This window comes from Heterodontus francisci, chromosome 38 (assembly GCF_036365525.1).
Source record: "Heterodontus francisci isolate sHetFra1 chromosome 38, sHetFra1.hap1, whole genome shotgun sequence".
Taxonomy (NCBI): domain Eukaryota; kingdom Metazoa; phylum Chordata; class Chondrichthyes; order Heterodontiformes; family Heterodontidae; genus Heterodontus; species Heterodontus francisci.
Window position 1 is genome coordinate 43,059,814 of NC_090408.1, and position 22,078 is coordinate 43,081,891.

General features: G+C 43.4%; 1 protein-coding gene across 1 annotated transcript in view; it reads right to left on the bottom strand.

Annotated features, from left to right (window-relative positions):
- The window catches only part of map2k1 (mitogen-activated protein kinase kinase 1), a 54,683-nt gene that overhangs the window by 21,255 nt on the left and 11,350 nt on the right, over positions 1-22,078 (bottom strand). Inside the window, exon 2 of the mRNA XM_068018241.1 lies at positions 929-1,139. Within this exon, the coding sequence (XP_067874342.1) occupies positions 929-1,139 (211 nt within the window). The remainder of the gene's footprint in view (positions 1-928; positions 1,140-22,078) is intronic.

Below are 22,078 nucleotides of genomic sequence, written 5' to 3' on the forward strand. Positions count from 1 at the left end.
GCTTCAGCTGGAATATTGTTTCAGTTCTGGGCAGCACTTTGGGAAGGATGTCAAGGCCTTAGAGAAGGTATCGAGGAGGTTCACCAGGATGACGCCAGGGATGAGGGATTTCACTGGAGTAGTTGGGATTGTTCCGCTTAGAGCAGGGAGGTTTAATAGAGGTATTTAAAATTATTGGAGGCTTTGATGGAGTAGATAAGGAGAAACTGTTTTCTCTGGCAAGTGGATTGGTAACCAGAGGTCAGAGATTTAAAATAATTAGCAAAAGAACTAGAGGGAAAATGAGAAGAAATTTTTCACAGAAGCTTCTTAAGATCTGGAATGCAATACCTGGAAGGATGATGGAATAAGATTCTATGGGAACTTTCAAAGGGCAACTGGACATGTACTTGAAGAGGATGAATTTACAGGATTATGGGGAGGGAAGGCTGTGGGAATAAATTAGACAGCTCTTTCAAAGAGCTGGCACAGACATGACAAGCTGAATTTCCTCCTTCTGTGTAAGAGTCCACAATTCTAAAACTATTCAGGTTCACCATGATGTAATCACAGAGCATTTTAAGATTTATGAACAGTATATGATTTTTTACCGCCCACTTACACTGAAAGGATACTTAAAAAGTGGAGTTGAGGCCGAGATGAGATCAGCTACGATCGTATTGAATGGCGGAGCAGGCTCAAGGGGCTGAATTGCCTACTCCTACTCTTAGTTCTTATTTTCTTAGAAACATGATCCAAATGGAGATGGCACTCTGTCTAATTCTGTGTCTGTGTGTGCATAAGGAGGAAAGCGAGCATGTGTGTAAATATTTGTCTGTGCGTGCTGACACTCACTGTTAATCCTCATGTTTGAACAAGGGGGAAAACCAAACCTCAGATAAGACCTTCAGGTGAGAAGGGGTTAGAAAAGGAAGAAAATTTGTGTTACCTTTCGAGCCATAATGAGACCGGATGGTTTGTGTGAGACTTTGAAAACCACGCCTCCATTTCCCGCGCCCAGTTCCGATATCTTCTCAAAGTCGTCATCTTTTAGCTCTCCGACCTTCTGTTTCTGGGTCAGAAACGCCTCCAACCGTTTGCGCTGTTGTTCATCCAACTCGAGCTCCTCTAACTTCTTCTGCAGAGCCTCCAGGTTTGTCCTAAAATGTTGCAAGAAAACAAAAAAGCAAAACTTTAGAGAGAACTTAATGGGAGTTATCATCCCACAAAGGACAGCAGCACCTGCTCTTTGGGACTTATCCTCATCTCTAGGGTTTACAAAGCTTTTCCCGGGTGCCTCACACACACAAAGATTGCTCAATGGTAATGCAGTCCGTCCTGCCTGACTACGCCCAGACATTGCTTTATGTCCAACTGGAAAAAGACGATTATTTACTCTGTGCTGTCTGAAAACAAAAGGTACCTTTTTTTTTGAACCTCTGTTCATATAAAAGTTTTAAGAGCATTTGTTATAGGTGGAGATTGAGAGAAATATAGAGTGAGAGAGAATATGAGAGAGACATGCATAGATACAGAAACTGAGATAGAGAGATGTGGATATATATAATAGAGAGAGAGAGATAGATAGGGATTGGTAGAGAGATCAATAGCTCCTTAATTGGTTTATGTCAGAACATAAAACTCAGTTCAGTTCAGTGAGTTATGAGATAATGCAATCACACTCCCATCTCTCTCCAGCAGCACTAACTGACCTTTCCTGTACCTGAGCTGCATTTTCTCAATTGGATTCCCAAGAAAGTACATTCACATAAATAATGATAGAGCCACTATTTCTGAATATCAACAAAATTCAAAAAAGCTAACTCCCAAACAAACATAATTCTGCATTTTGCTTGGTACTTTTACCCTCTCAACTGGTTTCTCCTCCTGCTCGGTCTGTCCAATCAGCAGGGATTCTGATCAATAATGGATAGATCAAGAGATCAAACTGATAAGTTATCCAAATTAGCAGCAATAAACGCAAGTCGAGCTGAAGCCTCAGATCCGATGCCAGTGTTGGCCAAGTCACACCAGGGCAAATGGAGGTCTGATCGTTATTGTTGCCTCACCCTCAGGAGTCATCACCTCCTCACAGACTGGATTGAGGACGTTGCCTTTGGGGAATCATCAGCTCAAATCCACGACCGGCCACTGGAGCAACCCCTCACTGAAATAAAAATCCTGAGGCATCCTTAACTTGGAAAAGCCAGATGACGGGTCAAGGTTCAAGGTGCAGCTTTGCACCAAGTGTGAAGCAAAGAGGAAGAAAATATAGTTTAAGGTAATTGTCAAAAAATCTTGGTGCGGAGGAGAAAATGAGATTTTTTTTTTTTTAAACACGGCGAGTTATGATGATCTGGAATGCACTGCCTGAAAGAGTTGTTGAAAGAAGATTTAATAGTAACTTACAAAATGAAATTGGATAAACACTTGAAGGGAAAACATTTGCAGGGCTTTGGGGAAACAGCAGAGGAGTTGTCTAATTGTATAGCTCAGAGCCAGTACAGTTATGATGGGTTGAACAGCCTCCTTCTCTGCTGCAAGATTCACCCCATTGAAGTTGGCTCCCCCCAATTAATTATTTTTACTCTGGATTCCTTGTTCCTTGTCATTTTTCATAGCTAACCTAAACCTTATGATCACTGTCCTCTAAATGTTCCCCGACTGACACCTGATCCACATGACCCATCTCATTCCCCACAACCAGATCCAGCAATGCCTCCTTCCTTGCTGGACTGGAAACATTCTGATATAGAAAATTCTCTTGAACATATTGTAGAAGCTCTTGCCCCTCTCTGCCATTTACATTATTACTATCCGAGTCTATATTCGGATAATTAAAGTCCCTCATTATAACTACTCTATAATTCTGCACCTCTCTGTAATTTCCTTGAAAATCTGTATCTCTAAATTTTTTGCACCAGTTGGTGGCCTATAGAATAGACCCAGCAATGTAATAGGACCTCTATTGTTTCTTAGCTCTAACCAAATAGATTCTATCCTTGACCCCTCTAGGACATCCTCTCTCTCCAGCACTGGAATGTTCTCCTTAATCAATCTTTTCTTCCTTATCTTTCCTGAACACCGTGTATCCAGGAATATTTAGTACCCAGTCCTGTCCTTTTTTGAGGCAGGTCTCCATCATCGCCATAATATATTTTCACGTGGCTAGTTGCGCCTGCAGCTCACCAACCTTATTTAGTACATTCTGTGCATTCACATACAAGCTCAGTAAACCTAATTTAGACCTTATTACATTCCCTCTGACTCTGATCCCACCTATTACCTTACTATTTCCTACTCTAGTGCCATCTGTCTCTCCCAATTCTCTGTGCACCTTGGTTTTCCTCTCTAATATTATGTCCTGGTTCCCACACCTTTGCCAAGTTAGTTTAAACCCTTCCTAATAGAACTAGCAATTCACCCTGCAAGGACATTTGTTCTAACTGATGTGTACAGGGCCCATCTCCTGCAGATTTGGTCCCAATGTCCCAGGAATCCAAAACCCTCTCTCCTGCATCATCTCTCCAGCCACACATTCATCTGCTCTATCCTCCTATTTCTATACTCAAATGTGCGTGGTATTGGGAGTAATCCGGAGATTTCTACCTTGGAGGTCCTGCTTTCTAGCTTCTTTCTTAGCCTCCTAAACTCTACCTGCAGGACCTCATTCCTCTTTCTACCTATGTCTGATAACTATATGGACCACAACCACTGGATGTTCACCCTCCCTCGTCAAAGTGCTCTGCATCCGCTCAGTGACATCCTTGATTCTGGCACCCGGGAGGCAATATACCATCAGTGATTCACGTCTGCGGCCGCAGAAACTCTTGTCTGTTCCTCGAAGACAACTGCTTTTCCAATCTTCCTCCTGTCACCCTGTACAGCTGTGCCATCTGTGGTGCCATGGATTAGAGGCCTGGTACCTGACCCGAACCCGATGGGACCCGACGACGTGTCGGGTTCGGGTCGGGCCGGACACACGGTAAGTGCTCTGCTGGTAAGTATTAAAAATTAAAAATAAACTTACCTGAGTTGGGACGAAACTGTGTTGGCGCAGTGCGCGATGACGTCACTATGATGTCATCATGCATGCGCCGCAGCTCAGTGGAGCTTCCCTGTCGGAAGGTAAGTAAAGGGATGGTCAGGTCGGGCCGAGTAGTAGCAGGTTCGGGTCGGGTCGGGCCTGGGCCCACTGTAGTTCAGTCGGGTTCTTTTTCCCAACCTAAAGCAGGTCTCTACCATGGATTCATCTCTAGCTGCATACCCCAGAGGAGCCATCACTGTCATCAGTATTCAGAATGAAATACTGGTTGGAGAGTGAGATGCATTCAGGGAACTCTCGCACTACTGCCAGATCATTGCTGACTGCCTGGCGGTCACTCTTTCATGCACACCCTTAAGTTGTGGGTGACCACATCTATAAACATGCTATTCACAAAATTCTCAACCTCACAGATGCTCTGCCGTGATGCCAGCTGCTGCTCCAGTTCCGAAACCTGGAGCTCAAGCTGCTGCAGCTGATGACACTTCCTGCACATGTGGTTATCCAGGACACAAGAAGCGTTCGTGAGTTGCCATGGAACAGGATGTGCATTCCACAGGATCAAGTTGCCTTGCCATGCCTCTATTTTTTAGACTATTAAACTTATGACTTGAATAACTAAATAACTCACAGCTACTCACCAATTAGCTGTGTCTCTTGTGTTGATGTCACTTTATTTTATAGAGAAGTTAACTGAAATGTGTTACTAAACTCTTATCTAAAGACCTTAGATTTTAATTTATTGAAAAATTCAGAACCCTTTAGCATTACTATACCCTGCAATTTAATTTCAACTTTATCCCCTAGATTTGATTAATTAATTGAACACCAAATGTAAATTATCAAATTGGCCTTAGTTGTATGTGAATTAATTGATCTAGTCTTGCATTAAAGTTGATTAATTTAAATAAAATTATATTAAAATAAAAATTCAAAGCTTACCAGTATACTCACCTGACGACACCTGTGACATCACTTTGCAATATGTTTCCACCTCTCACTGCTGCTCTTCTCTTCTCCTGTGCTTTACTGCTCTGTTGCTGCCAGTGTTTCCCGTGCTGTTTTTAAAGGCTCCTCTCTCCTGTTGTGCTTTACTGCTCTGTTGCTGCCAGTGTTTCCCGTGCTGTTTTTAAAGGCTCCTCTCTCCTGTTGTGCTTTGCTGCTCTGGGGAATATAGGAACACAGGAGCAGGAGTAGGCCATTCAGCCCATCAAGCCTGCTCTGCCATTCAATACGATCATGGCTAATCATCCACTTCAATGCTTTTTTCCCCACACTATCCTCATATCTCCTTATGTCATTTGTGTATTTAGAAATCTGTCAATCTCTGCTTTAAACATACTCAATGACTGAGCTTCCACAGCCCTCTGGGGTAGAGAATTCCAAAGATTCGCAATCCTCTGAGTAAAGAAATTTCTCCTCACCTCTGTCCTAAGTGCTTCCCCCTTATTTTGAAATTGTGTCCCCTGGGTCTAGACTCCCCAAACAGAGGGAGCATCATATCTGCATCTACCCCATCTATCCCTTTAATATTTTGTAGGTTTCAATGAGATCACCTCTCATTCTTCGAAACTCCAGAGAATACAGGCCCAGTTTCCCCAATCTCTCTTCATAGGACAGTCCTGCCATCCCGGGAACAAGTCTGGTGAACCTTCGTTGCACTCCCTCTATGGCAATAATATCCTTCCTAAGGTAAGGGGACCAAAACTGCACAGTACTTCAGGTGCGATCTAACCAAGATTCTATACAATTGAAGCAAGACTTCACTACTCCTGAACTCAAATCCTCTTGCGATTAAAGCTAACATTATATTAGCCTTCCTAATTGCTTGCTGCACCTGCATGTTAGCTTTCAGTGACTTATTGACAAGGACACCAAAGTCCCTTTGTACATCTACACTTTCTAATCTCTTGCCGTTTAAGAAATACTCTGCACATCTGTTCGTCCTACCAAAGTGGATAACCTCACATTTGTGTACATTTTATTCCACCTGCCACGTTCTTGCCCACTCACTAAGTCTGTCCAAATCCCTTTGAAGCCGCTTTGCATCTTCCTCACAACACACATTCCCACCTAGTTTTGTGTCATCCGCGAACTTCGAAATACTGCATTTGGTCCCCACATTCAAATCATTGATATATATTCTGAACAGCTGGGGCACAAACACTGATCCCTGCAGTACTCCACTAGTCACAGCCTGCCAACGTGAGAATGACCTGTTTCTTCCTACTCTCTTTTTTGCCTTTTAACCAATCCTTAATCCATGCCTGTATATTACCTCCTACCCCATGTGCTTTAATTTTGCTAACCAACCTCCTGTGGGGAACTTTATCAAAAGCCTTTTGAAAATCCAAGTATACCACATCCACCAACTCCCCTTTATCAATTCTGTTAGTAACATCCACAAAAAACTCCAACAGGTTCATCAAACATGAAGAGCAAGGGAGGTAAGGTGTTTCAATTTGGAGGATGTGGGAAGGAATGAGTCAGGGTAGGTGTGAGTGAGAAGAATCTCAATTTCAGTCCAGTGAGATTGCAGGGAGGAGGAAGAGAATGTAGATGTTGAGTAGGAGTGGGACAGGAGAGTTGTGGGCAGCACTGACCATCACAGGACTAATAAACAGAGGAATGAGAAAGCTTGCAACAAGAGACAGGTCCGAAAGCTAGAGTTGAGAGAGAGATAGAGAGTACTTAATGACCAGTTTTTGCCTGTATCCTGTCCAGGAGTGCAATATATGACAAGGCACAACTGCAGCAGCCACTGCAGTAGAGTTTTCAGAATATCTGGCGGGGGGAGGTGGGTGAATTTTAACCCCCCGTCCGCAAAAAAACGAGTGGGTTAGAGAGGGAGTTACAATGTAGTGGGAGTCATCCCTGTTGCTCTCCCAGTCCGTGCTGTCAATTTTAAATTGGTGTTGCCAAAGACAAATGTTTGAAGTTGGCGCAGTCCTTTAAATGTGTAGATTATTCCCTGATGATGTCATTGGGACCCTGACTGCTATTTTAAATGTTGGCCTGAGGTTTCCCCACCAGAGGCTGATCACTGAAAGAGATCTTTATCGTGGGGCCTGGTGAATCAGGAGCAACAGGACCTCTGCCCAATCAGGAGCTCCGCCCACCCCCGAGCCTCTGAACCACCTGATCTTAAAGGCCAAGCAGCTATTTCCCGGGTGTCTTGGTCGAGAAGTTGTTCAGTGTCCTGATAGTGATGCCCGGCTGTTAAAGCCAATAGAGCCTCTCACATTAGGGTTGCCAACCTAATGGTTGGACATATTCCCAGAAGTTTGGCCATGTGACCTCCTGCCTCTAAATGCCCCACATCCACGCTCCCACCACTGGTCGCTCAACACATCCATCCTCGAGATGTTCTGCCTTTCCATGACCAATAAAAAGTGAAAAGACTCTTCATGACCCGATTGGATGATTCCGGACTCTCAGTCTAACAGCCTCTTGTCCCCCACCCCATCTCCAATTTTTTTTAATATAAAAAACAAAATTATTCAATGAAATTAAAGATTTACCCACACCATGTATTTTTAATGCCCCTGTGATTTTTCTCCCTGGTTTTTGCTGGCAGCAATGTCTTGGAGATTAATCTTCAATTCCTGGAGATTCCAGGGCAATCCTGGAGGGTTGGTAACCTCTACTCCGGCTCCCACTCCAGACGGGCCAGTCACTCACAAGGCCCACCTGCGAGTTAAAATTCCAGACTGCTCTAGGAAGTTGGTTTACTTCCCAATCTGAGAGCAACAAAACTTCCCTTTAAAATTGTAATTTCAGAGTTACACCATTACATTTTAAAAGTTAAATATAGCATTTTGTTGAATATTAATGCTGATCTTAAAACAAAGACTTTCATTTTCCTGGTTATTATTTTGACACTACCCATCGCTTCTGACAATTCGGCCCTGCATATTTTGACACTTTATACATTGAGGTGTCTGGTTAAAGAGTCAGATGTTTATTGCAGTTGAACCAGAGGAAGGGAGGCAGACTCCTCCTCTTCACACTGTCAGTCACCAAGACAGCCCAGACGTGATGTGAAATTAAATGGTTCATCTCATTTTGTGTCACAGATGCGAAATGAAAGCAAGAAGTTGTTGTTGCTGCTGTGCTATTTGAGGACAGGTGGCTGTCACCTTGCACTGTCCAACCAGAACCATTGGAATGTGATCTGCAGAAACCTGGCTGATTGCTCCTCAATTTCTAGTCAAGAGAAATCGAGAACAACAGATGCACCACAACCATCATCTGAGCAGGGATTAGTGAACTAACCTTTGCCTCTTGACAACCATGAGATCACAATTTATAAATATTCTTGCTGCTGTAAGCACAGAAACTTCGAGTACTGCCTGTGGATAAGATTTCCCAAGTAATCCCTTGTTGGTTTAGCGGGTAAACTTACTGCCTGGTATGATATTAAACCATTCAGCACAGAATGTCACAGGTTCAATTCCCAATCTGTGCTTAGTTGTTCAGGATTCACTGTGAAGATTTCTGAGAGTGAATAGCACTAAAACTTGCATTCATTTAGCTCCTTTAATGTTGCAAATCCTCCTTGTATGTATCCTAGATCAAATATTTATCCCTAAAACAGATTAGCTGATCATCATCACATTGCTGTTTCTGGGAGCTTACTGTGTGCAAATTGGCTGCTGTGTTTCCTACATTACAATAGTGACTACACTGCAAAGTACTTCATTGGCTGTAAAGTGTTTTGGGAGATCCAGAGGCTGTAAAAGGTGCTATAGAAATGCAAGTCTTTACTTAATTAGGATGGGTAACCAAAAGTTTGGTCAAAAGGGTAGAATTTAAGGAGCATCTTAAAGGAGGAGAGAGAGAGAGAGAGAGAGAGGGAGAAATGCAGAGAGGTTTAGGGAGCGGATTCCAGAGCTTAGGGCCCAGCCACCCAGCTCTCTGACTCTACACTAGGAATATTTAAAGCTGGAAGCTATTGTTGGTGATAAGAATATAAGAAATAAGAGCAGGAATCAACTATTCGGCCCCTTGAGCCTGCCCCACAAATCAATGAGATTATGTCTGATCTTCTACCTCAGTTTCAATTTCCCTCAATTTTCTTTGCACCCAAAAGTCTGTCAATTTCGGTCTTGAATATACTCGATGTTGGTTTGTGTGTAATCTTTTTGCCTTTTGCCAAAGATTTGTCATTTTTGCTCTGCTATTTTAGCAGGGTTAACTCATCGCCTTTAACTAGATTAACACCTCCGATGTTTAATATCTCCGATACAATAACAAACAGATCGATGGGATAGTCTGCCCACCGATATCACCAATCTTAAGTCTTAGGGAACAGCAGGTGGCAGTATTCCTGATACAATCAAATGTAATTGTGTCACATGATTTTCATTGCAAATCTTTATTTGCAAAGCATTTTGCAAACCAAATCCATTTATTATTTTGCATGTGGTATCATTCAGCTAGAGGGCAGGAAATATTTGACTCAGACTGTCTGGGATTCATTCCTGCGACCTCAGTGAAAGCAAAGGCTCAGTGAGTTTGTCAAGGCCATGTCCCAGAGGAAGTGACTCATTCATTTCACTGTGCTCCTTTGACTTAGAGGCATGTCACTTACTTTGCTTACGCAATGTTATCATATTTTCTTTTGCCATATTTTCTACCCTTCTCTCCTGAAGGCATTGACTCTCACTGGGGTAGGTATTCCCCACACACTGACTCTCACTGGGATACGGGTTCCCCACACACTGACTCTCACTGGGGTACGGGTTCCCCACACACTGACTCTCACTGGGGTACGGGTTCCCCACACACTGACTCTCACTGGGGTACGGGTTCCCCACACACTAACTCTCACTGGGGTACGGGTTCCCCACACACTGACCCTCACTGGGGTACGGGCTCTGGAATCGATTATTTTGTGATAAACCTATAGTAATTTTGTGATTGAACAAAATACCACACTGGAGCATTGAAATCTAATAGTACCGCAAACAGAACTAACGGGGGAATTGGTGATGCAATCTCTAAGATCTTTGCTCAAATAAAGATCATTCTCATGTAAAGCAAGTGTCCTCTGACTGCTGGCAGTAATGTAGGAAATGCAGCAGCCAATTTGCTCACAGCAAGCTCCCACAAACAGCAATAACCTGCTTTAGGGATGCTGGTTAAGGGATAAACATTGGCCAGGACACTGGGGAAAACACCCTGCTCTTCTTCAAATTAGTGCCAGGGGTTCTTTTATGGCCACCTTAGAGTGGAGATGGGGGATTGATTTAACGTCTCATCCAAAAGATGCACTGCAGTGTCAGCCTAGATTTTGTGCTCAAGTATAGGGAGTGGGACTTGAACCCACAGCCTTCCGACTCAGAGGCGAGAGTGCTACCCACTGAACTACAGCTGGCACCTAAGAAGTTATTTTCAGGCATTGGGGTTATGGCACATTGTTGGGCAGCGAGCCAGGACCTTTATTCCCGCGAGTCCTTGTTCTTGATAAGCATGTCCAAAACCAGACGTGCCCCTTCCCCAGTGCCAACATTCTTCATGTTACTGAGCACAAAATTCCGATAACAGACAGCGAGTTTAGAATAATGATATGGCTGTAAACCATGGCATTCACATGAATTCCTCAGATTACAGTGTGGCAATCAGCACCAAGTGTTTGTGGATTGCAGCAAGAACAGAATATTTGCACAACAGTCACTTCACTCCAGAAACATTGATTGTATCACAGACATTTCCAACTGTATATATTAATCCTGCAATAAGCATTGGATAGATTCAACTCCTAAAGGAAAACTTTGCTCACTAACAGAGGGCTGAGAGTAGTGTGCAGGGAGCTCACACACTCACTCTCAGCTGGCAACACTCCACACCCATTCCTCTAACCTCGTTCCCGTCACAGAAGATAAGGTTCCCTCCTGAGTGAGGGTGGCTCCCATGTGTTTGATCATACCCCTCCAGAAATGATCACTCATTGGAGTTCAGAAGAATGAGAGGTGATCTTATTGAAACGTATAAGATTCTGAGGGGGTTTGATAGTGTAGATGCTGAGGGGATGATTCCCATCGTGGAGGAATCTAGAACTAGGGGGCACAGTTTCAAATTAAGGGGTCTCCCTTTTAAAATGGAGATGAGGAGGAATTTCTTCTCTCAGAGGGTCGTTAATCTTTGGAATACCCTTCCCTAGACAGCAGTGGAGGCTGGGTCATTGAATATATTCAAGGCTGAGTTAGACAGATTTTTGATTGACAAGTGAGTCAAGGGTTATGGGAGACAAGCAGGAGAGTTTAGTTAAAGACACAATCAGATCAGCCATGATCTTATTGACTGTCAGAGCAGGCTCAAGAGGCCGAATAGCCTACTCCTGCTCCTACTTCTTATGTTCATCTCCATCGCCAGGGGAGAAATCTCTTCTACATCTACTGGCGGATGGGTGAACCCTTGTAGGATTGTCAGCCATGGCTCTGTGAGTGGCACTCTCGCTTCAGAGTCAGAAGGTTGTGGGTTTGAGCCCCATTCCAGAAACCTGAGCACAAAATCCAAGCTGCCACTCCCAGTGCAGTACTGAGGGAGTGCTGCATTGTCAGAGGTGCTGTCTTTCAGATGACGAGTGGAGTTCTGGGGCCTGAATCACTGACAGTCAGCACCTTCAGGACAGGAGAAAGAAACTGCAAAATAAAAAAGATCCCTGTGAATGTTTACTGGTACATCAACTGCATTCCATGTAGCTGACCTCTGCATAAAGAATTCAAGTTGTGACATAACTGTAAATGTCAATGTGACATACAGATGCAAGACCACAAGGCAAAACTCAAATTGTTTTGAGAACTTTTCTGAACCCTGAGGCGAGATTATTGCCTGAAAATCTCATGGACTCTGTTTTCTACGATAGGTACTGTCACTCCAGTGGACTGCCAAATACTATGGCATTATCCTCCCAAAACACCCAGCCTTGCCAGTCTCTTCCCAGCTTTAAAAGCCTCCTTAATATCTACCTCTTCACTTGTGCTTCCCTAACAATTCTCCCTACTGCTGCTCATGTCCAATTCCTCTGGTTCCCCCTTGGGCCACTTTCTATGCTAAATGCACCACAATGACTACAATCATTGTTGATTTATCCTCTTTTTGGTCTCTTTTTTGAGCGGAGAACTGTGCAGCCAGGTCTGCCTGCGAACAGCTGCAGTCACATCAGTGTTCAAATTTTTTTTTAGTAGTTGTTATTGTAACTTTTCCAATTGTCAGTAAATTCTGTGATGGCCTAGACCTTGGTGTACAGGGCACAATTTCAACATCTGCAGACGATACAAAACTTGGAAACATTGTGAATTGTGAGGAGGATAGTGTAGAACTTCAAAAGGAGATAAGACAGGTTGGTGGAATGAGCAGACAAATGGCAGATGAAATTTAATGTAAAGTGTGAGGTGGTTCATTTTGGTAGGAAGAAAGCGGAGAAACAATATAAAATAAATGGTACAATTCTAAAGGGTGCAGGAGCAGAAGGACCTGGTGTACATGTTCATAAATCATTGAAGGTGGCAGGACAGGTTGAGAGCGCAGTTCATAGAACATACAGCATCCTCGGCTTCATTAATAGGGACATAGAGTACAAATGCAAGGAAGTTATGTTGAACTTGTATAGAACACTGGTTTGGCCTCAACTAGAGTATTGTGTCCAGTTCTGGGTGCCACACTTTAGGAAAGATGTGAAGGCACTGGAGAGAGGGCAGAAAAAGGTTCATGAGACTGGTTCCAGGGATGAAGAACTTCAGTTACATGGATAGATTGGAGAAGTCAGGACTGTTTTCTTTGAAGAGAAAGTAGAGAGGCGATTTGATAGAGGTATTCAAAATCATGAGGGGTCTGGACAGAGTAGATTAGTAAAAACTGTACCCAGCAGTGGAGGGATCAAGAACAAGGCGGCACAGATTTACGGTAACTGGCAAAAGCAGCAATAGCGAGACAAGGAAAAACTCTCTCATGGTTAGGATCTGGAATGCACTGCCTGAGAGCGTGGTGGAGACAGGTTCACTCGAGGCATTCAAGAGGAAATTAGATTGTTATCTGAAAAGGAAAAATTGTGCAAGGGTATGGGGAGAAGGCAGGGGAGTGGCATTAGGTAACAGCTCTTTTGAACAGCCTCCTTCTGTGCTGCAACAATTCAGTGATTCTGTGACCCTGTATTTATTTATTTATTATATTTAGTAATAGTGGACTGTACAGCCATACATTTTCAGGGTTGGGTGTTACACATTTTTCACATTCCTTGGACTAGATGTGGATTCCCTCGAGGGGATGAGGTCTGTGACTGTACAGGAAGGGTGGCTGAAAGATTGTAAGAATAATACAGTCATACACTGACACCCATTACAGTCACAGACTACGCAAAGCTCTTCAATACAGCCAAAGCCACAGGACAGTCTGTAACACTGGGACCTCCATCACTGACCTACTTTCGATAGAAAGATTGACAAATTCCTTTTCACTATGCTACATGCTAAAAACCAGGCGCAAATTGTAACTAGCCTATTAGTTAATCAGTATTAGAGGGGAAGGTAATCCAACTGATAAATACTAACACTGAGATATGTCTACAGTCCTCACCACTCACAACATTCATACTTATTACAGGCAGCCATCTGCATCAGGTAAATGGCGCTAACTCTTTGCAATTTCCACTGAAGTCAGTTAGAAAGGAGCAGCTTATAAAACATTATGTGCTGCTGATAGCTCAGGCAGTTCAGCAGGCTTTTTCCACATTGCTAAAAAAAAAACTTGCATTTATATATCATCTTTCACAACCTCAGGACATTCCAAAGCACTTTACAGCCAATGAAGTACTTTTGAAGTGTAGTCACTGTTGTAATTTAAGAAACACAGCAGCCAATTTGTGCACAGCAAGATCCCACCAACAGCAATGTGATAATGATCAGATAAATTTGGGGTTTTCTTTAGGTGTTGGTTCAGGGAAAAATATTGATCAGAACTCTGGGGCGACCTCCCCTGCTAATGCCGTAGAATCTTTTACGTCCACAAGAGGGAACAGATAGGCCTTAGTTTAACGTCTTGTCCAAAAGACAGCAACTCCAACAGTGCAGCACTCCCTCAGTACTGCAATGGGAGGTGGCAGCCTAGAGTTATTACTCAAGTCTCTGGGGTGGGACTCAAACCCACAATCACCTGTCAGAAGCAGGAGTATAACTCACTGAGCCACTACCTCAAGCTGAGCCACTGGGACACCTGAGGGCAGCACAGTGGCGCAGTGGTTAGCACCGCAGCCTCACAGCTCCAGGGACCCGGGTTTGATTCTGGGTACTGCCTGTGTGGAGTTTGCAAGTTCTCCCTGTGACTGCGTGGGTTTTTGCCGGGTACTCCAGTTTCCTCCCACAGCCGAAGACTTGCAGGGGATAGGTAAATTGGCTGTTGTAAATTACCCCTAGTGTAGGTAGGTGGTAGGGAATATGGGATTACAGTAGGGTTGGTATAAATGGGTGGTTGTTGGTTGGCACAGACTCGGTGGGCCGAAGGGCCTGTTTCAGTGCTGTATCTCTAAATAAAAAATAAATGTCTGAGTGGGCTTCTGATCTTCCCTCCCTGACAGTATGAGTCATAATCACAAGTGCTGGAGGTTGGGAGGAGGTCCTTTGACATTGGGAAATGCTACACAAAGCACAGAGACCAACACAGGTAGGTGGAAAAAATACAAAAATAATTAAATTGCTAATTTATTCAACTTGTCTTTTGAAATCTCTCTCAAATGGAACAGAAAAGCTTTTTCTTGCTCATCTGTGGGTAAATGTTTCATTTTTCATTGATATAAAATCTTTCATATGTAGAACGATTTGCTGGAACCCAAGGAGGTGGATTTCAATGACTGCTTCTGCCTATTAACATAATGAATGGGATGGTACAAAAAGGGCAATTAATAAAATATTCTTTCACATTGTCTATCGAATGAAAAACTGAATAATATTCACATGGTATGTCACGATCTGCTGCATCTAATTCATTTAGGTTTGCTATGCAAAGTTGCACTTAATTGATTTGTTCAATCTGGCTAAAATGCCTTCAATTATTAAAATACACTTTGTACTTGGATCAATCCAAGTGGCCAACGACTTCCGCATCTGTGTGGGGTGCGGCCAAACATCCTTCAGGGATTTGTTTTCACTAATTTGATTGGGCTCCAGTGTTATGCTGAATTGGAAGCATCTTATGCAGTTGGGTTTCAGGCAGATAGAGTTCCCACAAAACAGACTGTTCTAAAAATGCTTCCTACGACAGTTGTTGTTTACCACAGTGACCGGACCTCAAAAAGTACTTCAGTGGCTGTAAAACTCTTTGGGACGTCTGAGGTTGTGAAAGACGCTACAGAAATGCAAGCCTTTCATTCTAAGTTGCTGCAACTTCACCATTTTAGCAGGGTAGGCAAATTCCTCCTTCAGCAGATATTATACGGGATGGGTTAACACACAGGCCTGAGCAAATATAGGACCCCCACCAAGGGCCCAGTGTAAGTAAGAGGGTACATTAAAGCCATGGTTGCCAACTTTGATTTGGCACATTCATGGAGGTGTCAACAGATGGCCTCCTACCTCCAACCACCCTGTCCTGTCAAACAGACTCTTCCCTCCATTTCCAAAATTTTTACAACTAATAAATAAAAGTGTTCAAGAAAATTAATGGAAACACAAATTATTTTTAATGCGCCATGATGTTTCTCTTAGCTTGTACATAGCTGTGTCCAGGAGATTCACCTTCAATTCCTGGAGACTCCAGGACAATCCTGGAGGGTTGGGAACCTAGTTAAAGCATAATATATTGCGATATGTTTATTATTAATGCATTCTGTAACCACTCTGCTGCACATTTCCTCTAGCATGTTAACGCATGTTTGTGTTTTAAGGGATCATGGGTAGGGGAGGATGGGGAAATAAGGCAAGGTGCAGAGGGGCCCAGAAAAGACCCCAATAGTTCACAGTGCCCAGGACCAAAGACTTCTTAATTCGGCTCTGGACACTACATCTGTTATATATGTGAAGTTTAGAATTTTTTTTAAGCTTTCTTACTTCGTAAAATTGGGGATTGGGTGGCTAAGTTAGCTAGTTGGCTAGCATGTGCTTCAGAACATGAACAGTTTGGGTTCAATTCCCGTTCCAGTCGGAGGAAGGCAACGGGACACCACCTCTTATACCCTCTTTCCTAGTCATGCTCAGCTCTCCTGGGTGGAGAAAAAGAGCAGAGGACCTGCCCTTGGGATGACCATCAACACATCAGGGCACTTCCTAATCAAAGTTACAAAGTGCATACCTCTGTGAATGGGTATCGGCACCATCTTGTGCGGAAAGTATTTTATAGACTGCTGTTCTAACACACTGTACCAAGGTGTAATTGGGAGCAGAGCCCACTCCCGATTACCCGCAAGGCGAGTTACCACCTTCAATCAGACCATCAGCAAGATTCCACGTTGAGGCCAAAGTCAAAAATTGAAATACCCTGACTCATATCTAACACTTGGTAGTAATACCTTAACAACAAGTTGCCTTTATATAGCACCTCTAACATTAGTAAAACGTCCCATGGTACTTCACAGGAGTGTTATCAGACTAAATTTTACACCAAAAACCAACACCATAAAGAGATATTATGACGTGACCAAAAATTTGGTCAAAGAGGTAAGTTTTAAGAGGCGTCTTAAAAGGAGGAAAGAGAGGTGGAGAGGTTTAGGGAGGGAATTCCAGAGCTTAGAGCCTAGGCATCGGAAGGCATGGCCGCCGATGATATTCTGTATGTCCAATTTATGGTACTGACGATAAGTGACTCCTGGCTTTGTTGCTGGTGAGTTATCAAGATCAGATACAACTATTTACTCACAGCATCTCTTATTACCAGCTTTCTATTGTCACAAGAATTTTAATCTCCCATCATCTACATCCCTGATAAAGATTGCATTATCTGGTTGTGCACCATGTCAGTCCTTTCACTGAGGTACCTTCATTCTATTACATCCTGGTACTTTAAACTTAAACAATGACATGTAGCTGAGTGGCTCTGATTTTGGGTGAGTAAGTGCATCAGTCAGGTCAATAATAGTGAAAATCCTGGATGCAGCATCTGGTAAATGGATTTGGAACAGATAAAGGATGCAAACCTCCATGTCTAATTGCTAAAAATGAAGTGCATCAGCTTGCATGAGTACATTTATCAAACACGATGTGCACTGGGTGAGAATCCATTCCCATCTGGTATCAGCTCTTGTACATGCTTAATACACACAGGGAGAAAGGTACTGCCTGATACTGTGTGGCCTGTGGAGCTTTGCTTTATGTGCTTGCTGTCAGGTTCATGCCCCTTCCAGCATAGCAGCTCATTGCTGAGGAGAACAGGCTATTTTGCTTATGCAGAGGTCAGTGTTGATCTCAGAGATGTAACTGCAGGGTGACTAAAGGGTAGTTCTTGGTTAAATTTTGGTTTCCAATTCCATCCCTCCTTTGCTGAAGGTGTTGACTCAAGCAGAGTAAAGTTCCACAGGTGCCAACACTCTCAGCTTGGCTCAGTAGGAGTATTCCCATCTCTGAGTCAGGAGCTTCAAGATCTACTGCAGGACTGGATGGTATAATCTAAGCTAACCCATCAATGCAATACTGAGGAAGTGCTGAACTGTCAGAGGTGCCATCATTTGAACAAGACGTTAAACCAGAGGCCCCATCTGCCCTCTTAGTTGGATGTGAAAGATCCCATGGCACTATTAAAAGAGAAGTGGAGACAGAGAAAGAAAAGAGACTTGCATTCATAAATGGCTTTTCATGACCACCATATGTCTCAAAGTGCTTTAGAGCCAATGAAGTACTTTTTGAAGTGTAGTCACTGTTGAAATGCAGGAAACGCAGCAGCCAGTATGCAAGGCAAACATAAACAGCAATGTGATAATGACCAGATAACCTGTTTGTGAGATGTTGATTGAGGGATAAATATTGGCCAGGACACTGGGGAGAACTCTTCAAAATAGTACCATGGAATCTTTCACATCCACACGAGCAACAAGATGGGGTCTCGGTTTAACATTGCATTGGAAGGACAGCACCTCAGACAGTGCAGCACAGCCTCAGTACTGCACTGGAGGGTCAACCTTGATTTTTGTGCTCAAGTCCTGGAGTGGAACTTCAACCCAGAACCTTGTGACTCAGAGGCAAGAGCGCTACAAACTGAGCCACAGCTGACACGCTGATTGCCTGGTGCCTTGGCCAACATTCATCTCCCAACCAACACCAACAACTAAAAGCAGAATAACTGCGTGGGTTTCCTCCGGGTGCTCCGGTTTCCTCCCACAAGCCAAAAGACTTGCAGGTTGGTAGGTAAATTGGCCGTTATAAATTGCCCCTAGTATAGGTAGGTGGTAGGGAAATATAGGGACAGGTGGGGATGTGGTAGGAATATGGGATTAGTGTAGGATTAGTATACATGGGTGGTTGATGGTCGGCACAGACTCGGTGGGCCGAAGGGCCTGTTTCAGTGCTGTATCTCTAAACTAAACTGGTAACTGATCTCATTGCTGTTTGTGGAACCTGACAGGATGGAAAATGGTTGCCGTATCTGCCTACGTAACAATGTTACACTTCAAAAATAATTCACCGGCTGTGAAGCACTTTGGGCTGAACCAAGGAAGTGAAAGGTTTTATATAAATGCAACAACAACTTGCTTTATATAATGCCTTTAACACAATAAAACATCAGTCTCAAAATAAGGGGTAGGCCATTTAAGACTGAGATGAGGAGCAATTTCTTTACCCAGAAGGGGTTGAATCTGAGGAATTCTCTATCCCAGAGGGCTGTGGAAGCTCAATCACTGAGCATGTTCAAGACAGAAATCAACAGATCTCTGGAGACTAATGACGTCAAGGATTATGGGCATAGTGTGGAAAAATGACGTAGAGGTAGATGATCAGGCATGATCTGATTGAATAGCAGAGACGGATCGACGGGCCAAATGGCCTATTCCTGCTCCTATTTCCCAAGATCTCAAAATGCTTCACAGGGATGCACTGCAAATTTCTTCCCTTCACTCCTCCCCTGAAGATGATGGGGTATAGCTCAATGGGTAGCTGCCATTTTGCCCCAAGTGCCCATTATCCAACCCCGAGCCTCAACAATGATTATGGTAGGCTATTTGACTGTGGATGCATCACAACAAGGCCCAATCCTGTCGATCATCACCTCACCCGACAGGCACAGGCACACATTTCCCAGCAGGAGCCACTGAATATAGGTTAATGAACAGGAGCCTCGGCCAATTGTTTGCTCCCTAACCCTGGATATTGAAGCCAACTGCAGCCCCCGGCTGAGATCAGCCAACTCAACACAAACCGGAGATCAAAACCAGATCTTTACCCATCTGTCTCCCTCTTCTCCTTAAGACTCCTTAAAACCTACCTTTTTAATCAAGCTTTTGGTTATCTGTCCTAATATCTCCAAAAGTGACTCAGTGGCAAACTTTGTTTGCTAACACTCCTGTGAGGCACCGTGGGGCGTTTTACTATGTTAAAGATGCTACATAAATGCAAGTTGTTATTGTTGATTGAGATACTCAATGCACAAACTCACCGAGTGTTCAGGAGAACTACATTGGCCACATTTATCATCCATTTTAATCAGAGAAAGACTTAGGTCAATTAAACAATTCATTCCAGAAATGCTAAAATCTGTATATGGTGGAGAGATAAAATATTGGAAAATAATTCCAAAATACTGAACCTACGATGTAATAATAAAAGGATACTAGAGTCGGTTGTCATGACGCTGTAAGGTATCACAGAATTGAATTACCATGGAGACTGTGAAGAGTTGCTTTTAACAAAAAATGTTTCTTTGTAAATTATTCAAAACCTTCCTCTCACCTCTTTTTAACAGATCAGAAGCATTATCTTCCACTTGATATTTTTTGATAATTTTCCAAGATGAGAGTGAGGGGCATCGGTGCTGGGGCTGGAATTATTTCTAATTTACGCTGCCATTGCCTATCAAAGATTCATAGAAACATTAGGTACAGGAAGACACCATTCAGCTCCTCAGCCACTACCAGTCGCATCTCCCCCCCCCCCTTCCCCTGTCAGCATTCCGAAGGGATCGTTCCCTCCGCGACACCCTGGTCCACTCCTCCATTACCCCCACCACCTCGTCCCCGTCCCAGGGCACCTTCCCCTGCAATCGCAGGAGGTGTAATACCTGCCCATTTACCTCCTCTCTCCTCACTATCCCAGGCCCCAAACACTCCTTTCAGGTGAAGCAGCGATTTACTTGTACTTCTTTCAATGTAGTATACTGTATTCGCTGCTCACAGTGTGGTCTCCTCTACATTGGGGAGACCAAGCGCAGACTGGGTGACCGCTTTGCGGAACATCTCCGCTCCGTCCGCAAGCAGGACCCTGAGCTTCCGGTTGCTTGCCATTTCAACACTCCCCCCTGCTCTCATGCTCATATCTCTGTCCTGGGATTGCTGCAGTGTTCCAGTGAACATCAACGCAAGCTCGAGGAACAGCATCTCATCTACCGATTAGGCACACTACAGCCTGCCGGACTGAACATTGAGTTCAATAATTTCAGAGCATGACAGCCTCCCATTTTACTTTCATTTTTAGTTATTTTTTCTTCCTTTTTTCTACATTCTTTTTTACAATTTTTACAATCTTTTTTTGCATTTATTTCATTTCATCTTAGTTTGTTCAGTTTGCTTACCCACTGTTTTTTTCAGGTTTGCACTTGCTGCTGTTCAATATTCAGTATATTCACACCTATTCTGTACTAATGCTTTGTCTTTCAACACACCATTAACATATTGTTTGCCTTTGCTCCATGACTTTTTGGTCAGCTATGTGGCCTGGTCCAATCTACACCTTCTCCTTTGTTATCTCTTGCCCAACCCCCACCTCACTTGTTTATAATCTGTGACTTTTCTAATATTTGTCAGTTCCGAAGAAGGGTCACTGACCCGAAACGTTAACTCTGCTTCTCTTTCCACAGATGCTGCCAGACCTGCTGAGTGATTCCAGCATTTCTTGTTTTTGTTTCAGATTTCCAGCATCCGCAGTATTTTGCTTTTATTCAGCTCCTCATGTCTGTTCTGCCATTCAACTGGATCACGGCTTCTCTGTACTTCAACTCTATTTATCCACCTTTTCTCTATATCCCTTGATACACTTACCCAACAAAAATCTATCAATCTCAACTTTCAAATCTCCAAATGACCCCAGCAACCAGTGGGTGGGTGGGGGAGGGGAAAGGGGGGAGAAGAAAAAGTGTTCCAGATTTCCACTATCCTTTCGGTGAAAAAGTGTTTCCTGATTTCACTCCTGAAGTTCTGATGAAATGTCACTGAGCTGAAACGTCAACTCTGCTTCTCTCTCCACAGATGCTGCCAGATCTGCTGAGTATTTCCATCACCTTCTGTTTGTGTTTGTAATCCTCTGAACCATTCACGTGTATCCCTAATCCAGTGGTACATTCTGTGCTGGGTGTTCCTGAATTGATCTGGGCTTCCGAATAAAATTTGAGGTAGTTTTGGAGTCTGTCTGTACCTAATCAAGGTATCACTGTGGATACTAATATGCTTGTAAAGCTTCTTAAAATAACTAATGTGCTTTAACCCCGATAAGAACAGCAATGCCTTCCACGTCAGGGTGACATTTACATTTCCCACAGCAACATTCCTTATGGCATTTCTGTGTGACGTTGCAAATGCGAACAGAATTATCAGGTTTGCACTGAGAAAGTGGTTCAGGCTGCTTAAAACAAAATTTTACTTAAGGCCTTTGCAGCAAGAAAACAGCAGAGATTCAACTCAACGTCTGGACTGGTTTGGAAACATGTACTCTAATCCACTATGTATATATAACCAAATACTGTGAACTGCTCTGGTCTCCATGTTAAAAAAATGATACAGAGGTACCGGAGAAGATGCAAAAAAGATTTACTAGAAATACCAAAACTTGAGAGGATATCCTCATCAGGAAAGATTGAATAGGCTGGGGCTCTTATCTCTAGGAAAAAGATGATGGAGGGATGACCAAATAAACTTATGAAAGG